Source organism: Triplophysa rosa, linkage group LG2 (assembly GCF_024868665.1).
Source record: "Triplophysa rosa linkage group LG2, Trosa_1v2, whole genome shotgun sequence".
NCBI lineage: Eukaryota > Metazoa > Chordata > Actinopteri > Cypriniformes > Nemacheilidae > Triplophysa > Triplophysa rosa.
In genome coordinates, this window is record NC_079891.1 from 28,256,544 (window position 1) to 28,273,585 (window position 17,042).

Genomic DNA, 17,042 nt, shown 5'->3' on the forward strand with positions numbered 1-17,042 from the left:
GTCTTGTTCTGTTGATTTTTATTGGCTATTGCTTACTGTCCCACAGACAGGCAAATGAAGCTGGGTTGAATTTGAGAGAGAAAAATAAAAATGGTAATTTCATGTTTGTTCATTTTAACATCACTTTGTACGTCACCACAATTTGTCCTACAAATATTTTTCACGTCTCAAACATTATCTCAGAAATAGCAGGTTGTGCTGCAGTAAGAAATTCGGTGGTGTTTGGGCGCCATCTAGCGTCTTTTTCCGAAAAAAGGACACATGCTTTGAGTGTTTACACCCAAAATTCTGTAGAAGCCAAAATATTGCTCTCGCAGCATTTCGTTTATTCGTTATTAAAAAGCCGTCGTTAATAAAATGATGTAATAGTAGCGCATTTGATACTTCGGCATGCTTATCAGGGCGTTGTATTAATTATAAGACAGTTCGATTGTAGATCTTATGCAATGTTTTGACAGTTTATTTTAAAGCTTTTGGGTGCTGTACTATCGCGAGATTTGATGCGACGGCCAAACATGAGCAACTGACCACTCTAGTATCGCGAGATCTACTATGAAGCTCTAGAAGGGGCGTGTGTGCGCGCGCCGTGAACGTACGGTCCTGTCATGACGCATACGCCAAATTTATGCTTTATAACTTACTGTCTGGTCACCAATAACTCATGAAAAGCTTCGTACATTGACCAGCATGTCCGACGAAGAGCTACCGTCTACTTCTCGGGAGGTGCACGCGGAGAAAGAGGAGGTAAAGAGAGCCAGACAGAAGTGTACTGTACATATTCTGTTTGCAGACGGACGTGAAAAACAGGACGCAGAAGTTTGTAGTTTATCTGCGTTTGGAGGCAACGGAACATGGCGGGAAGGCTGTTCACTTCACATCTGTACAGCTTTATGTAGATGTTTATTACTTGCGTTGCATGGACAGTTGTTTATTTAGGTGGAGGTTGGCATTTGCATGCGTTATATCTGCGGCTGGCGCAAAGTTGCTACGTTTTTTTACAAGCGTACGAAGGAACGCATGCAAACCTGTTACACAACATAAACAACCTGCAGGCACGACGATAATAAATCTCACATGCTCACCATTAATGTGACCTGAAATGTCATGTTAGTTTAATTTGAGCCCAGATTATCCTGTGTGGTTTTGAAAAGTTAAATTTGTCATGTAAACTGTGGTTTTGTTTTTTTGTGTTCAAGACTGGGGTCCAACTACTGTATTAAAGATTTTTTTATTTGTCAAAGATTTTTTTTGACGCTATATAACTATTGTGTTCATTTATACTAATTTATGCTAATTTAAAAGCATGTGATTTGTGTAGCATCTAACCATAACCCTTACAAAACGAAACCATGGGAACCTCAATGTGCCAAACACCAAGTATTCTTATTTGTTACAAGAATAAAACTAAAAAAGGGGGTGTTTAATTTTTGGCACACTCACCCTATTCATCATTACTAGGCCGTCTATTTTCCATATTGTTGAATAGTATTCCAATTATTTAACAACACATGGGAATGGAAGCATGCAAATTGTGCACTGGCCATAAACAAAAGCATTCGATCAGCTTTATGAGGTGCATCCTGGGATATTTTTTAAAACATGAATGGACAGAGTAGAATTTCATGCATGCTGGTCGCTGCCTTCTTGACTAATTTACCTTTTCTAGTTGGTTTAAAGGGATAGTTTACCCAAAAGTGAACATTTTGTCATCATTTACCCACCCTCAAGTTGTTACAAGCCTGTTTAAGTTTTGTTGTTCTGCTGAACACAAGAAAGGATATTTGGAAGAATGTTTGTAACCAAACAGTTCTGGGGCACTGTTGACTACTATAGTAGGAAAAAATCTACTATGGCAGTCAATGGTGCCCCAGAGCTGTTTAATCTCCCACATTCTTTAAAATAGCTTCTTTTGTGTTATACATAACAAGGACATTTATACAGGTTTGTAACAACTTGATGGTGAGTAAATCATGACAAAATTTCGTTTTTTTAGGTGAACTATTCTTTTAACTAATCCATTACAGAAATCTTCATATAAGTATTGACTGTCTGGTACTGTATATTTACAAGGTTTGTGTTCATGTGTTTGTGTTTACATCTTGTGTGTTTTTCTAGGAGGACCCGCCATTCCTCCTAGGCCCCCCTCCTAAAGCTGCGGTGAAGGAGAGCCTGGTGGACCCAGAGTATGAGGAAAAAAGAGTGAGTGTAGACATTTTGGTATATGCCGAATATGTAATGTACTTATTAAAGGAAAGATCATATAACAATGCATATAATACATTATATGTACATAAACATGTTATCTTATGAACAATTCTACACAGAGGCTTCTGTGCACATTTTTGAGGGATGACACAGACAGGAGTAGAAGGACCACGTTTTGGAATAGGGTACCTCAGACAAACTGAAATTTGCTTCTGAGATCAAATGGTGTATAATGTACAGATAAATCAAATGCTACATGAATATTTCCATAATAGATTTTCCCCAGCGTCTATTTCTCCAAACAGCTTTTAGTATACTAAACCGAGAAATACTATACTAAAGTGTGGAATTATTATTAGTAATTTACTCTCTTTCTCCTGTCTGAAGAAAACGGACCGTGCAAACCGGTTCGAGTTCCTGTTGAAGCAGACAGAACTATTCGCCCATTTCATTCAGCCCGCCAGTCAGAAGTCCCCCACCTCGCCCCTGAAGGTGAAAGTAGGGAGACCACGAATCAAACAGGATGAGAAACAGAACCTCTTGTCTGTTGCAGAGTAAGTCACACACATACAAATGCATGCTCACACTTAAGATGCATAAGGTTAGCGATTAGTCCCCAAGCTGTCGATCAGACATTGGTCGTCATGGTGATTTGGTTTGATTCATTTGCGCCCGGTGGTCATGTGTTTCAGTAACCGCCATCGTCGGACGGAGCAGGAGGAAGATGAGGAACTGTTATCTGAGAGCAGGAGGGCCTCTAACGTTCTTGTTCGATTTGAGGAGTCCCCTTCATGTATGAATCAATGTTTATTGATATCATGAACAGTGTGATTTCATGTGTTATACAGTGATTTCTTTAGGGTCTTGGACCATTTAAACACATTTATTTTGAATCATACATCATGAAGTTGGTTGTTTAAATGTGTGAATTGTGTCATTTCTGCACCACTAGGGGCATCAATCAGTTTTACAAGAGTGATGTTTATTTCCAAATATGAGGAAGTTCACAAATGCCATGCATTATTATTCATTTATCTTAATAAAATGTATATTATTATAATTCAGTTATGAAAGGCCATGAGCAATAACGAGATATTAATGATTCACCGTTATATTTTTATTCATTGATAGATGTTAAGAACGGAACGTTGAGAGATTATCAGATCAGAGGTTTGAACTGGATGATTTCTCTATATGAGAACGGCATCAATGGCATCCTGGCTGATGAGATGGTAACGTCACTTATTATTGCTTTACTTCACAAAGTCATGTGTGTATGGAGTCAACAATGAAAACACATCACTACCAGTGCTCCATTTATGCTGTCAAGTCAGACTGAGCGAGCAGATAACAACCGAGACAACATGAGGGGGGAAAGAGCAAGGGTCTCAATACACATTTTATCTTCGTATGTTTGGAAAAATAGCATGATGCAGACACAAAATACTACTTTTGTAACATTAAACTGTTTTATGTTATATGTCTTCACTCACACAAGTACCAACAAACAGGCAAATGGTAACAAACTCCTACTTAAGTTATAATGTTGGTTTTTGTTTTGCTGTTTGTCGGATCAGTGTGTATTAGCCTTTAAAATAGCAACGCTTTTAGTATGTAGAAAATATAGCCCGATGCGATGCAAACACGTCCATTTACTGCACGTCCAATTTAGACATTTAATCCCAATAAAGTGTAATGTGTTGGTCATATCTCAAAAATGTTGAAAAATCATATTTGCCTCAAGTGAAAATGTGACCTACTGGGCCAGCAGAAAAAAACATGTTCAGAGCGGCACTTCTATTATTAGTGAAACACCTACATTGTCAGAAATAGTCTATTGAATATACGTCATTGTGGAACCACATAGACTCATGGCAATGAAAAAATGACTCCATCTTTTCACTGGTTTAATGAGACTGTGATTTTCTGGACCTGTTTTGGTCATGTCTGTGACTCATTGGATTCCTGTGTTGTGATTGGTTCAGGGTCTGGGTAAAACCCTGCAGACGATTGCGTTGCTAGGCTACCTGAAACACTACAGAAACATTCCAGGCCCCCACATGGTCCTAGTGCCCAAATCAACCCTTCATAACTGGATGAATGAATTCAAGCGCTGGGTACCCACCCTGAAGGCTGTCTGTCTCATCGGGGATAAAGATGAAAGAGTGAGACCACACATGTCCTTCTGTTGTTTTTCTGATTTTTAATCCTTCCTTCTATTCCCTGTCTCCCCACTTTCATCTTACCAGAAGGTTCTTCATAATACTTGTGTGATAATGAATCAGTCCTAATTAGTTTGCTTGCTTGTTTTAGGCAGCATTCATACGCGACGTGATGATGCCCGGAGAGTGGGATGTGTGCGTGACATCGTACGAAATGGTGATCCGGGAGAAATCCGTCTTTAAGAAGTTTAACTGGCGGTATCTCGTTATCGATGAGGCCCATCGCATCAAAAACGAGAAATCAAAGGTATCGCAACCCAGATAAACAACTGAGGCTGAATTAATGCAAGAGCGACTATAAAGCTGAAAAATCTGTCATATTATACTTCGGAGATGATTTAATGATCTGATATGGATAAAATAACATTCTTTTAATCTTACTTCTCTCTTTTCTTCCTTTGCTGTCTCTCTCTCGTCTCTTTTATCTGTCTCTGGCTCTCAGTTGTCAGAGATTGTGCGGGAGTTTAAGACAACCAATCGTCTTCTGTTGACTGGCACCCCACTGCAGAATAATCTACATGAGCTCTGGTCGCTTTTGAACTTCCTGCTGCCTGATGTGTTCAATTCTGCCAGCGTGAGTCATGCTTTTTTTCAAATATTGCATTTTATCTCCTTCCGCTCACTCGCATGTTATTTAGCTGTATCTGTCAGAGTTCTGTTTGAACTCTGCACCCCAGATTATAAACCAAAGTTTTTGACTGGCTTTGTGCGTGTCAGCAAAGCACGTTTGAAGATCTGAAAACTTACAAACAGCATGCATACATCTTATAAATGTAAGGATGTGTAAAATATCCTAAAGCCAATGACCCAATTAAACAATCAAAATTAAACATTTCGTTTTTTATCACAGAATCATATGATATAGAGACGGTTTCATAGACGGAAGTTAACGTCTATTTGCCCTGTCTGGAGCCCTGTGTCCTTGAGATTGTACTTGCTTTCTGCTTCATCTTTGTTTGTGTGTGTGTGTGTGAAATTTTAGGATTTTGATTCATGGTTTGACACAAATAACTGCCTTGGTGACCAGAAGCTGGTTGAAAGACTTCATGCTGTAAGTTTGACTCTATCTTCCTCATTCACTCGTTTAAAGGTCCAGTGTATGAAATTTAGTGGCATCTAGCGGTGAGGTTAGGAATTGCAACCAACGGCTCACTCCACCCCCCCCCCCCTTTCGAAGACTATGGTGGCTGACACAGGACATGTTGTCACATTTTCGCTATTTTTCCGAAGGAGATAACGCATTTGGGCAATTCCGCATAAATGTCAACCTTACCACGAAAAAATTTAGTTTTTACCAGCGGTTTTTACTATGGTAACAGCACAGATTTTAACATTTGGTGGTTCAAATACCCATGTGAGATCTCTCTTCAAATTTGTAAAGCATTTGTTTTATTTTTAGTGCATGATTTTTCATAGTCAGGTAAGTGCCATTTACAGGATTGTCACATCCATAACGCTACATATTCCTCATAAATGGACACATGAAAATGAATATAAAGTAACTATTTTATGTTCTATAAAGAGGCATCCCTTCTCCATTCATTGGGTATTATTGCTTCAGGATTGTGCATTTTATTTTACAGAAATCCTACAAAGTTTATCGTCTCCCAAAAACCGCGTCCTTTTTTTGTCACATCCATAACGCATGTTTATTTCCCTTTTTTAAATATAATTTTTTTTCATAGACTGACATTTTTTGATGTTTAGACTCTATCAACAAGGGTTCAGTAAAATATAGACAGATGGATCAATATAATCGTAACAAATTCATTCTCTGAGCATTTTTATGTCACGTCCATAATGCAAAATGTCACATCCATAACGCTGGAATTGCCCATTTACAAAACGCGCTCTGTAGAGCAGTTTGTCCGTTTAGGGCTACTGTAGAAACAACATGGTGAATTCCATGCAAGGGGACCCGCAGTGTATCTAGATAGTGATATCTCATTCTAAGGTAATAAAAACATAACGCTTCAGTGTGAAAGGTCTTTATACACCTCTGAAGACATAGTTATTTATATTATATTGCATTTCTGTCAATAGATCCTCCAAAAAATTACACATCTTTAAAGCATATTTTTAAATATTGTTCAGCATCGCACAAGTTTTCTTCGACATTGTTTATGAAGATAGTCAAGATATTAAGCGGCTGTTTTCAGGTTCTGCGTCCGTTCCTGCTGCGTCGTATCAAAGCGGAGGTGGAGAAAAGTCTTCCACCCAAGAAGGAGGTGAAGATTTACCTGGGACTCAGTAAAATGCAGAGAGAATGGTGAGATCAAACTCAAGACTACTCTTGAGATTAATATTGTGCAGAATATTCCTCAAAAGAAAGCATAATAAAGCACATTTTTCTAAAGATTCAGCAGACGCCATAATAGATTGTGTTTGTTTGTGTTCACTTGAGTTTGATGAGTGAGTTAAATTGTACTGAATTTTGAATGAAGTAGAGCCATCTGGTTTGATAAACGCTTTCTGTGATTATTCATGGTGCCCTATGTACTGTGCAAAGCAATGAATTAAAAATATACTGTTCGTTTTCTCCCTGAATTTAATTTATTCCAATGCATTATACGGCAAGTGAATTCTTTTATTTTTTATATTTAATAGGTACACGCGTATCTTGATGAAAGATATCGACATCCTAAACTCAGCAGGAAAGATGGATAAGATGCGGCTCCTGAATATATTGATGCAGCTTCGGAAATGCTGCAACCATCCGTACCTCTTTGATGGGGCGGAGCCTGGTCCCCCCTACACCACAGACACACACCTGGTCATCAATAGCGGCAAGATGGTTGCATTGGATAAACTTCTGCCTAAAGTACAAGAGCAAGGTGGGCGTGTCTGTGTACGTTAGTCTGCTTTTAAAGGGATAGTTAAACAAAAATGATTACATTTGTCATCATATATTTACCCTCGTGTCATTCAAAATCTGTCTGTGGAACACAAAGGTTTTGTCATCATACAATGGAAGTCAATGGGCCAGTGTTGTCTGGTGTTTTTCAAAATATATTTTGTGCTCTGCAGAAGAAAGAAAGTCATACAGGTTTGGAATAATATGAGGATGCGTAAATGATGAAAGAATTGTTTGGGTGAACTCTTTAATGATTACATGTGTAGAGCAGATATTTGCTTATGATTTATTTACAATATAAAAAATGTTTAATCTATGAGTTTACGTTCAATTGATTTTTTTAAATGTTTTTTTTTGTGTGCATGTGAACAGGTTCCAGAGTGTTAATATTCAGCCAGATGACACGCGTGTTGGATATTCTGGAAGATTACTGCATGTGGAGAGGGTACGAATACTGCAGACTGGATGGTAACACGCCTCATGAGGCCAGAGAGGTACATACACTTGCATAAACACACAGTTTCATACAGCCATATACATACACATAAATCACCTATTTGTGTTTTTCTCAATAAATGCAAGGCATGATATGAAATTATTACATCAAGTAATTTACAAAACACAAAAATGCAATAAACAAAATGCAAAAAGCACAGTTGAGGGCATGCAGAGAAAAAACATATTCAACAAGAGAAATAGAGAAAATTAGTAGGCTTTGTTAAATTTGGAGGCAAATAGAGACACTTCACATGGGGTCTCAGTCGAGATTAACCAACCTGGTTGTTATGGAAACTGCTGATCAGACCTGGGATGAATGCAAACCGGTGGTTATACAGAGTTGTTAGTCAAACACAGAAGCTAAGAATATACCTGCAAATATTCACAATTATGAGCAGTAAAAGAACATTTATTGGCCTGACATGTTCATTTCAGGTAATTTCTTTTCAGTTTTTCAAAGTCTTTATTATGTTTTGCTTTATTATGTTTCATGTGATTTTGGGATTCATGATGTCCATAACCCAGGAAAAAGTTTGTTGTAATCCCAACGAGCCGTTCATTGTAGTCTTTAAAATGTTATTTCTGTTAAAGAAAATGTCTTTATTTTCTGTGAATTTTGAGAGTTGCGACTTGGCAGATGTCTTAAACATCTATACTACTTACTAACTAAATGTAAAGAAGTGAAATTCCATCAGACTTCCCTTTAAAACATAAAGAAAAATGATCATTTATGCCTCTTTCATTCTCTCTGTTGTTGTGCAATAGCAAGCAATAGATGCTTTTAACGCACCGAACAGCAGCAAGTTTCTCTTCATGCTGAGCACACGGGCAGGTGGGCTGGGGATTAATTTGGCTACAGCTGATGTCGTGATTCTGTACGACTCGGACTGGAACCCACAGGTGGACCTGCAGGCCATGGTGAGACACGCTTGTGCCAAACCACACAGCTGGGCGTAATATACTTTACGATTGTAAGAATTTGAGAGATGTAAGTTTGTTTGTGGATATTTGTGTGCTTGTTGTGTTTCAGGACCGCGCTCACCGAATCGGACAAATAAAACCAGTTAAAGTGTTCAGACTGATCACAGAAAACACAGTAGAGGAGCGAATCGTGGAGAGAGCAGAGATGAAGTTACGCCTGGACTCCATAGTCATACAGCAGGGTATGTACCATACGCAAACATGCTTAACACAGAATTCAATTAAATGACATGATGAAGCAACAATAAAAAGGTATGTAATCCATTTTTCGGGGGTTCATGAGTATGCAGACGTGTTTTTACAATGCTGTTATTTGTGCTCTGTTCATAGGACGGCTGATTGACCAGCAGAATAAATTGGGGAAGGATGAAATGCTGCAAATGATCCGGCATGGAGCCACGCACGTGTTCACCTCTAAAGACAGTGAACTCACGGATGAAGATATCGACACCATTCTTGAGAGAGGTGCAAAGAAGGTGATTACACAAACAAACATATCATGACGTTGGATGACATTCAATGGAAAATGTCTAAATTTGGCTTTTGCTTTGGTTTCCAAAAGCGTTTTTCAAGTGATTTTCATTTGAGACATTTACACTTGATTCAATTCCAATTTCAAAGTTTGTTTGATGGCTGTTTCTGTCAGACGGCAGAGATGAACGAACGCATGAAGAAGCTCGGCGAGAGCTCGCTGAGAAACTTTACAATGGACACAGGTGCAACCGAGACCAGCCTCTACAACTTTGAAGGAGAAGATTACAGAGAGAAACAGAAAGTGAGTCTGGGGTATTTACCATTGTGTGTGCATTTGTGATTTTTTTAAGTTGTGTTGTGTGCTTGTGTATGCCATACCTTGGGAATGTTTATGTAAAAGTTTATATACTGGAAGTCTGAGTGTGTGTGTGTGTGCTTTCACTGTTTTGTGCAGCTGAGTTTGATCGAATGGATTGAGCCTCCGAAGAGAGAAAGGAAGGCTAATTATGCTGTGGATGCTTACTTCAGAGAAGCGCTGCGAGTCAGCGAGCCAAGAGCCCCAAAGGTAACCCTCACACACACGCAGTTTAAACACTGAAATGATATTTGCCAGCTCTACTCGAGACCGCATAAGCATACCATAATGCAAGTGCGTACACAACCTGCTACACACTAAATAATGCACTCGCATCACTGTTCATCAGACTGACAGCCGCACCGGACTCAGTGAATGTAGTAGTAGCTCAGCAGAAGGTTGCTGTATCATCAGATATCGGAGATAGCGTAATGGATAAAGAGTTAGGCCTGAAAAACAAAGGTTACGGGTTCAAACGCTGACTCAGAAATGACCTCGTGAACTGAACTTTCTTTTTCCTGCTGTCCTGTCACTGCCGTGCCCTTGAGAGACACTTAACACTTGATTGCTCCAGTGGGACGCTTTGATCGAATAGTCCATTGTTTGTTATAAAAACATCAATAAGAATGAATAGAGGCCACTGAATGAGATGTAAATGCTCTTTGAGTTGTATGGGAAAAGTGCTGTATAAAATGCATACAGGCAACTACTTAAAGCGACCAATAAAATAGTCTATATAAAGTCCCTCTACTCTGTAGTTTCAGCTATGTGGCAAAAGGTTAATAACAAATAAAAATGACCAGAAAATGGTGTTTTGTTATTATGTTCATCAAATTCAAGCATGTGTTTGCATGTGACATAAGGAGAGAGTTTATCAGGAGTTTGTGATTTAGGCTCCTCGGCCTCCCAGGCAGCCCAACATTCAGGACTTTCAGTTCTTTCCTCCACGTCTCTTTGAGCTCTTGGAGATGGAGATTCTCTACTACAGAAAAACCATTGCGTACAAGGTAAGCGTGTATGCTAGATCAGTGGTTTACTTCCTGATGTATGTGCAGGTTCAGAAACTACAACAAAAGATTAAAACGATTACAAACAGTTAACCTCATCATTCATTTTTCACATTCATTTATTTTTTAGAGAAAATAAACATGGTAACACAGGCCAGTTTGTGTCTCGGCCATTCAAACCAATATCAAACTAAATGCAGTAATAAAACAACTGATTTTAGAAAAAGCTACTCTGTGAGTCTGTTTTTCACCCACAGTTTTAATTATTTATAGCTTTAAAGTAAATCATTGCAATAATTTGCATTTAATGATATTTAAGATAATGATAAGTGATATCCGGTTTAGTGTGATATTATAGGAGCACATGTCTGGTTTAATGTAGATGAAGAGGTACTTGAGCCATACTAATGGGGCTGTGGGGGGGCGTAAAGACTAAAGAGGTTGAGAAACGATGAGATAGATGGTTTGAGAATGTAACTGGGATTCAAGGCTGTTTGTGGACATGTACTATTAAAAAGTTTATTTTAAAAAGTCTATTTTAAAAATCAGTTTTGTGTTGAATATTTATTTGTGAAGATGTGGTTTGAAATGGCATTTGTGTGTTTTAAAGGTTCCACGAAATCCTGACATTCCAAATTCAGCACAGCTCCAGAAAGAGGAACAAGCAAAGATAGACGAGGCTGAGCCCCTCTCTCCCGAAGAGACAGAGGAGAAGGAGAAGCTACTCACACAAGTACACACTTCATCATCTCTGTCACACTAAATGTGCTAATTAGCGAGCAGTACCGCAACAGAATTTGTCTGTTTCATCCGCAGGGTTTCACCAACTGGAACAAGCGTGATTTCAATCAGTTTATTAAAGCCAATGAGAAGTACGGTCGTGATGACATCGACAACATCGCTAGAGATGTGGAAGGCAAGACCCCTGAGGAGGTCATGGAGTACTCTGGTACGACACACCAATATAACTGGCTGTGTTTAATTTTTGATCCATGTACGCATTTTGCACACCCTCAGCACCACGTCCTTAAGACGGCATGTCAATTTAAAAACAGTTCCAGTTTGAAAAACACATCTCAGGACTTTTGCATTCTGTTCCGTTCGAGCTGTTGTCTAATGCAGTTTAGTGAGGCGCATTACCTGCAGTAGCAGCTACTGCTTATTGTTGATTCGCAACACCGTGAAAGTGGTAAATCAAACTTGAATTGCTCTGATGGTGGAAAAATCCCTGATGGAATTATAGAATTTACATATGGGTCTGGCGGCACAATTAAATCCGTCAATTAATTTTGTAAATTAACACGTTTAATTGACAGACCCAGTAGAAATTACACACACACCTTATACCTGCACACACACACTCTTGTAGAAATACTTGAGCCACTTTACACACGTCTCAACTACACAATACACTTTTGTATCATGTCCTACACACATTTTACACTTAAAGTACATTAAGTGCACACTTCACATTTGTGTGTTTGTTGTGTTTTGCAGCTGTGTTTTGGGAACGATGTAATGAGCTTCAGGACATTGAGAAGATCATGGCTCAGATAGAGCGAGGAGAAGCTCGCATCCAAAGACGCATTAGCATCAAAAAAGCCCTGGACGCTAAGGTCAAGCGTTCAAAACCTACACATAAAACCTTCTCTCTATGGCCACTTTCACACATGAAACCAGTTAAATGGAAGTGAAATTGGCGGATTACCTTTTCTAGTGAATGTGCCACGTCTGCGTTTCACTCATGCGATGGCTGTTCGTCCGTTTTCTGTCCGTATTTTTACCATTTAAACATAAGCACCTAAATGAAATTTGCCGAATGTAACCTTTAAACAGCTGCACTGTTTCCTTCCCCAGAGAGGCTAGTTATAAGAAAATCTCTGTTTAATCTACTGTTCCTGTAATCCGTCTGCTAATTTCTTCATCTGCTTGAATGAGATTTTTCATTTAGGCGTCAGTTCAGTTTGCTGACATTACTTTCCACAACATAGATAATTACTATTTTAAAAGCATGGGGTAGCTGCACCAGCTCCTTTTGAACCGTTGGATTGGCTCAGTCTCTTTGACTTCAATCCAAACCTTGTATGCGCTCAAATCGTTAATCTCGCGTTTATACTTAAAGCCCCATTTACATATGCCTTTAAACTGATAAAATTAAAATATTTATGGAAAAGATTTGTGTGAAAGCAATGGTAATGTAATAATAATGAAGTTCCGGAAGTTATCAGTATGTAAGCGGAATGGAATTGAATTGCATTGTTGACGATTGAGATTCTTTTTAATGGCTGCTGTATTATGATTGTGTGCCGAGTTTGAATATTTCTCAATATTTATGCAGTGAAGTCACAGCCTTATCATCCAAAGTGAAAATATTTCTGAGGAAATTTCATTTTTGATGCAGTAATAATTAGTAAATATTTCTTGTTTGATGGTGTGTGTTTGTGTACTTGTAGATAGCACGCTACAAGGCTCCATTCCACCAGCTCCGCATCCAGTATGGCACGAACAAAGGAAAGAACTACACAGAGGTGTGTGAGGGGAAAAAAACAGGAAGAGTTGTTATGCTATTAGTTTTGTGTTTTTATTTTTAAAAGAGCAGTCACTTTTTTGTGAGAGAGAGAGAGAGAGAGAGAGAGAGTAAAACATTGTATTGTTAGTCCTACTTCTTAAAGTCTGTGTGTGTGTGTGTGTGTGTGTGTGTGTGTGTGTGTGTGTGTGTGTGTGTGTGTGTGTGTGTGTGTGTCTGCAGGAGGAGGACAGGTTTTTGATCTGTATGCTGCATAAGATGGGATTTGATAAAGAATACGTATATGAAGAACTTCGACAGTGTGTACGAAATGCCCCACAGTTCAGATTCGACTGGTTCATCAAGTCCAGGACTGCCATGGTGAGAAAGGTGTTTGTGCAGTTTTGCAGTACTCATGAGGGGAAATATTGTCCCTAGAACAAGTAAAACCTGTTTAAACAGACAGAAACAGACAAAGGCATCATTTTACGATTAGTCTGTACCAATTTTCTATTGGATGTGAATGGGAAGACCCCATAAAGATACATTTATAGTTGTGTGTGTGCAGAGTTGTCTCCTTGAAACTAAATCTGACAGAAAATCTCACTTTAAGCACATATGGGGATGTCCTCAAAAACAATACATGAGTAAATCAGGTTTTCTTTATGGTTAGTCTACAGTATTTATAATTATCTTTTTATATATCTTGTATATAAACAAAATTGCCTTTTTTAATGACCTTACATCGACTCGCATGGTGTGCGAGTTTGTGAAACCGCTTGGGTTTGCACACATGAAAGAATGGCAGAAGCCTCTGCGGTCTGATGTGTAATTGTTCTTCACCGATCATGAAGGGACAATGGAGTTTTTATCTGTGTTTGTGTGGCTTGCAGGAGCTCCAGCGTCGCTGCAACACGCTCATTTCTCTCATTGAGAAAGAGAACATGGAGATAGAGGAAAAAGAGCGAGCCGAGAAGAAGAGGCGAACACCCAAAGGACAATTGGTAATACCTCCTGTCTTCTTTCTTTTCACTCCATCTGTTGTTGTGCTCTGCACTTTTCCTCCCCAGAGGCATTGCCTCTAGTTCAGAATCATGCTGGAACAACTGAACAGGAAAAACATGCAAATGATCAAAATTCCCCTCTGATTTATTGTCCGCACGCACAATAGTATAGTGTATCCTACTGATGATTTCTAAAATCTGTCTCTATGTCTGACTATTTATCAGTTCTGAGGAAACAAAAGTGGCTGACTACATGGGGCGGGGGGTAACTTGTTGTATTATTTTACATGAATGTAGTAATGTTTATCTGCTGCCAAAACAACTAGGGAAGTTTGCACAGACCTTGAACAGATTCATTTACAATAAACCTTCTGTTTATTTGATTATCTTTTTATGCGTCTTATAAAAGTTGTGTTCCTTTATTTATCCTTCTATGTATCTTATGAACTTGATGTTGTTTTTATTTGCCGCAGGCTCACAAGCGGAAAGCTGAAGTGTCCTGTGACAGGAAAGAGAAAAAATCTCGAACCTGAAGGCCTGAAGTCTTCGCTTCCCATTACGAAGCACTACGATAATCATACGCCTTGCTACTGTTTTGCCGTTTATTTGTGACTCAACACCAGTTTTTTTAAACATGTACATTTTAACAAAAGTTATTTGGTCATAAACACTTTCACACCGCTGCATACAGGTTGGCAGCTATAATTTTTTTCAGAATGTTCTTTTATTAAATAGCATTTTAGCATGCTGGAAGGGACAGCTCGTTCTTATCTCATCTGTGTGTTTTATAAATGAAAAGATTTTTGCCTGAGACTCTGTTATTGTACGTTTAAGGTCTCTGTGATCTGCACCTTAATCCATGTGATCTGTAGCTTTGCACATCCAGTCTTCTTAAGCTCTTTTCTACATTCATGTGGCATTTAATGTTGCATTTAAGCCATTTTGAGGATTTTCATTTGAACTTTTAAACCTTTTCCTGATCTTTATAGGTACAAGTTCAGTATTATTAAAAAACTAAATTAGCTGGTTGTTTTCATTGTTTTCCTTATGTTTGCTGTATGGATTATTAATGTGTCTTTTTATTATTAATGTAACACTTTGTCTCAAGTATTTTGTGATTGCTTATAGTTGTGTTGTTGTGCTGCATGTCTTATGAATTACTTTTTTGTGTAAATTGTTGTAAAGGCTATTCGCATGTATATTGATGCGTTTAATTATATACGACAAAAACAACATGAGAACAGATTCGTAAACATTTCACACCGACATTTATTCTGCACACCAACAGTACTGGTTGGTTAATATGGTTAAAGGGATAGTTCCCCCCAAAATGAAGATACTTCCATGGATTACTCACCCTCAAGTTGTTCCAAAATCTGTATAGATATCTGGGGCACCATTGACTACCATTGTAGAAAGAATTATTGTGTTTTTTTGTTTTGTTGAACAGTTGAGTTGTCAACATTCTTCCAAATATCTTTTCTTGTGTTCAACCAAACAAAGAAATGTATATATGTTTGGAACAACTTGAGGGTGAGTAATTCATGACAGAATTTCATTTTTGGGTGAACTATTCCTTTAATACAGGCGGATTAATACTGTAATAACTATACTATTCCAAAAAGCACCTGTTGCCAATGAAGGTCATTCAGTAGTATCTGTGTGTTGAGACAAATGTGTTATCAAATTTAAATGAAATATTTCGTTAAATTATAACTGATGTTAACTGATCTCAGAGGCTTTTAGAAGCCTTATGATATGATTCATGTTTGACATCTGAGCCAATTAACGTGGTCATGACAATTTTTACGCGAATGACTATTCATGTGACATTTACGACACATCTGATTGGCTCAAACTACTCCGCGCCCAAAACTTAACATCCACGATCGAAAACTGAAAAACAAAATCGCATTCTTCAACGGGAGTCAACACTGCGACTGATGAACGAAACGTTATCATGGATAGCTTTTCCAGGTATCACAGACCTTGTTAGTGCTGGCAGACAAATGGCTTGATGATGGGATGTGGCGTCATGGTTACGACACGGTGTAGTACCTTCAGTTCTTAAAAGCTCCGTTTTGTTTTGGACAGGAACGTAAAATGACTGTGAAGTGATTATTTGAATAACCAAACCCTTATGGAGAACACCGAACCCTGTGATAAATGTCTTGTCAGTGTGGATATCATATTACTACCTTCTGTATTGTGTGTGAAGAATTTATGTCACATGCCTGAAAAAAGGAAGATTTATGACAAATGGTCGAACTTATGTCAGCTGACAAAAGACCGACCCAAAAAGGTTTGTCAGTGACAGAAAACGAACTCTTAACATTTGCTCTGAAACAAACCGAGCTTGTGCGTTTCGGATTGTTGTTGAACGAAGCTTTTTAAAGGTCGCGTGGCGAGCTGTTTTAAAAGTATCTCGGATCGTAACGTGTCGTCAGATGACGCCATACGTCAATTAGCATATTCATTACGCACTCGCGTATTTTGCATATATATATATATATATCAACACTTTTCATCTGTTGTGCGCTTTTCCTTACCCTCTGTGCTTACACTTTGCTTTATACAGTAAAATAAAGCTGTTAATCAGACAACGGGACAAGCATAATGAAAAAAAGTCGCTGAAGAGACTGCAATGTCGCTAAATCCAGCGTCAAAGTCGCATCACTGAGGCTGTAGTGCGTCGAGTCTCGCCACACGGGGGCGCTGTGGCGCTTTCACTCCGCCTTGCACAGTCTGTTGCACACCCTCACGCTCGCTGTCACACACTCAGACAACGTGAGTACAGACACCGGTTGTCTTAAAAGCATGAAGAAACACTTGAACGAGCAGAGATGAGCCGCTGGCCGGTGTCTGACTAAGGTTTTGCTCTGAGCACATCATCGTTCTCGCGACAACAGTTACTGCAGACCACTGATGACATCTTA

The 17,042-nt window shown here is 38.7% G+C and overlaps 1 protein-coding gene across 1 annotated transcript; it reads left to right on the plus strand.

Annotated features, from left to right (window-relative positions):
• The first annotated feature begins 546 nt into the window (after positions 1 to 546).
• On the plus strand, positions 547 to 15,129 carry smarca1 (SWI/SNF related, matrix associated, actin dependent regulator of chromatin, subfamily a, member 1). The gene is made up of 25 exons (XM_057328631.1): positions 547 to 744; positions 2,116 to 2,199; positions 2,593 to 2,759; positions 2,898 to 2,998; positions 3,337 to 3,437; positions 4,191 to 4,370; positions 4,519 to 4,674; positions 4,870 to 5,001; positions 5,410 to 5,478; positions 6,587 to 6,696; positions 7,035 to 7,261; positions 7,654 to 7,775; positions 8,545 to 8,697; positions 8,810 to 8,942; positions 9,091 to 9,236; positions 9,407 to 9,535; positions 9,689 to 9,799; positions 10,483 to 10,596; positions 11,207 to 11,329; positions 11,413 to 11,545; positions 12,094 to 12,212; positions 13,050 to 13,124; positions 13,346 to 13,483; positions 13,996 to 14,106; positions 14,580 to 15,129. The coding sequence occupies exons 1-25, from the start codon at positions 688 to 690 to the stop codon at positions 14,637 to 14,639; spliced, it is 3,051 nt and encodes a 1,016-aa protein (XP_057184614.1). The 5' UTR covers positions 547 to 687; the 3' UTR covers positions 14,640 to 15,129.
• The last annotated feature ends 1,913 nt before the right edge of the window (positions 15,130 to 17,042 follow it).

What these genes read in the sequence shown, in the direction of transcription:
- smarca1 (XM_057328631.1), top strand. Translation starts at nt 688, where the DNA reads ATGTCCGACGAAGAGCTACCGTCTACTTCTCGGGAGGTGCACGCGGAG. An exon ending in TGGTTGAAAGACTTCATGCT is followed by an intron (nt 5,479 to 6,586) that starts GTAAGTTTGACT and finishes GGCTGTTTTCAG; the next exon opens with GTTCTGCGTCCGTTCCTGCT. An exon ending in AGTAAAATGCAGAGAGAATG is followed by an intron (nt 6,697 to 7,034) that starts GTGAGATCAAAC and finishes TATATTTAATAG; the next exon opens with GTACACGCGTATCTTGATGA.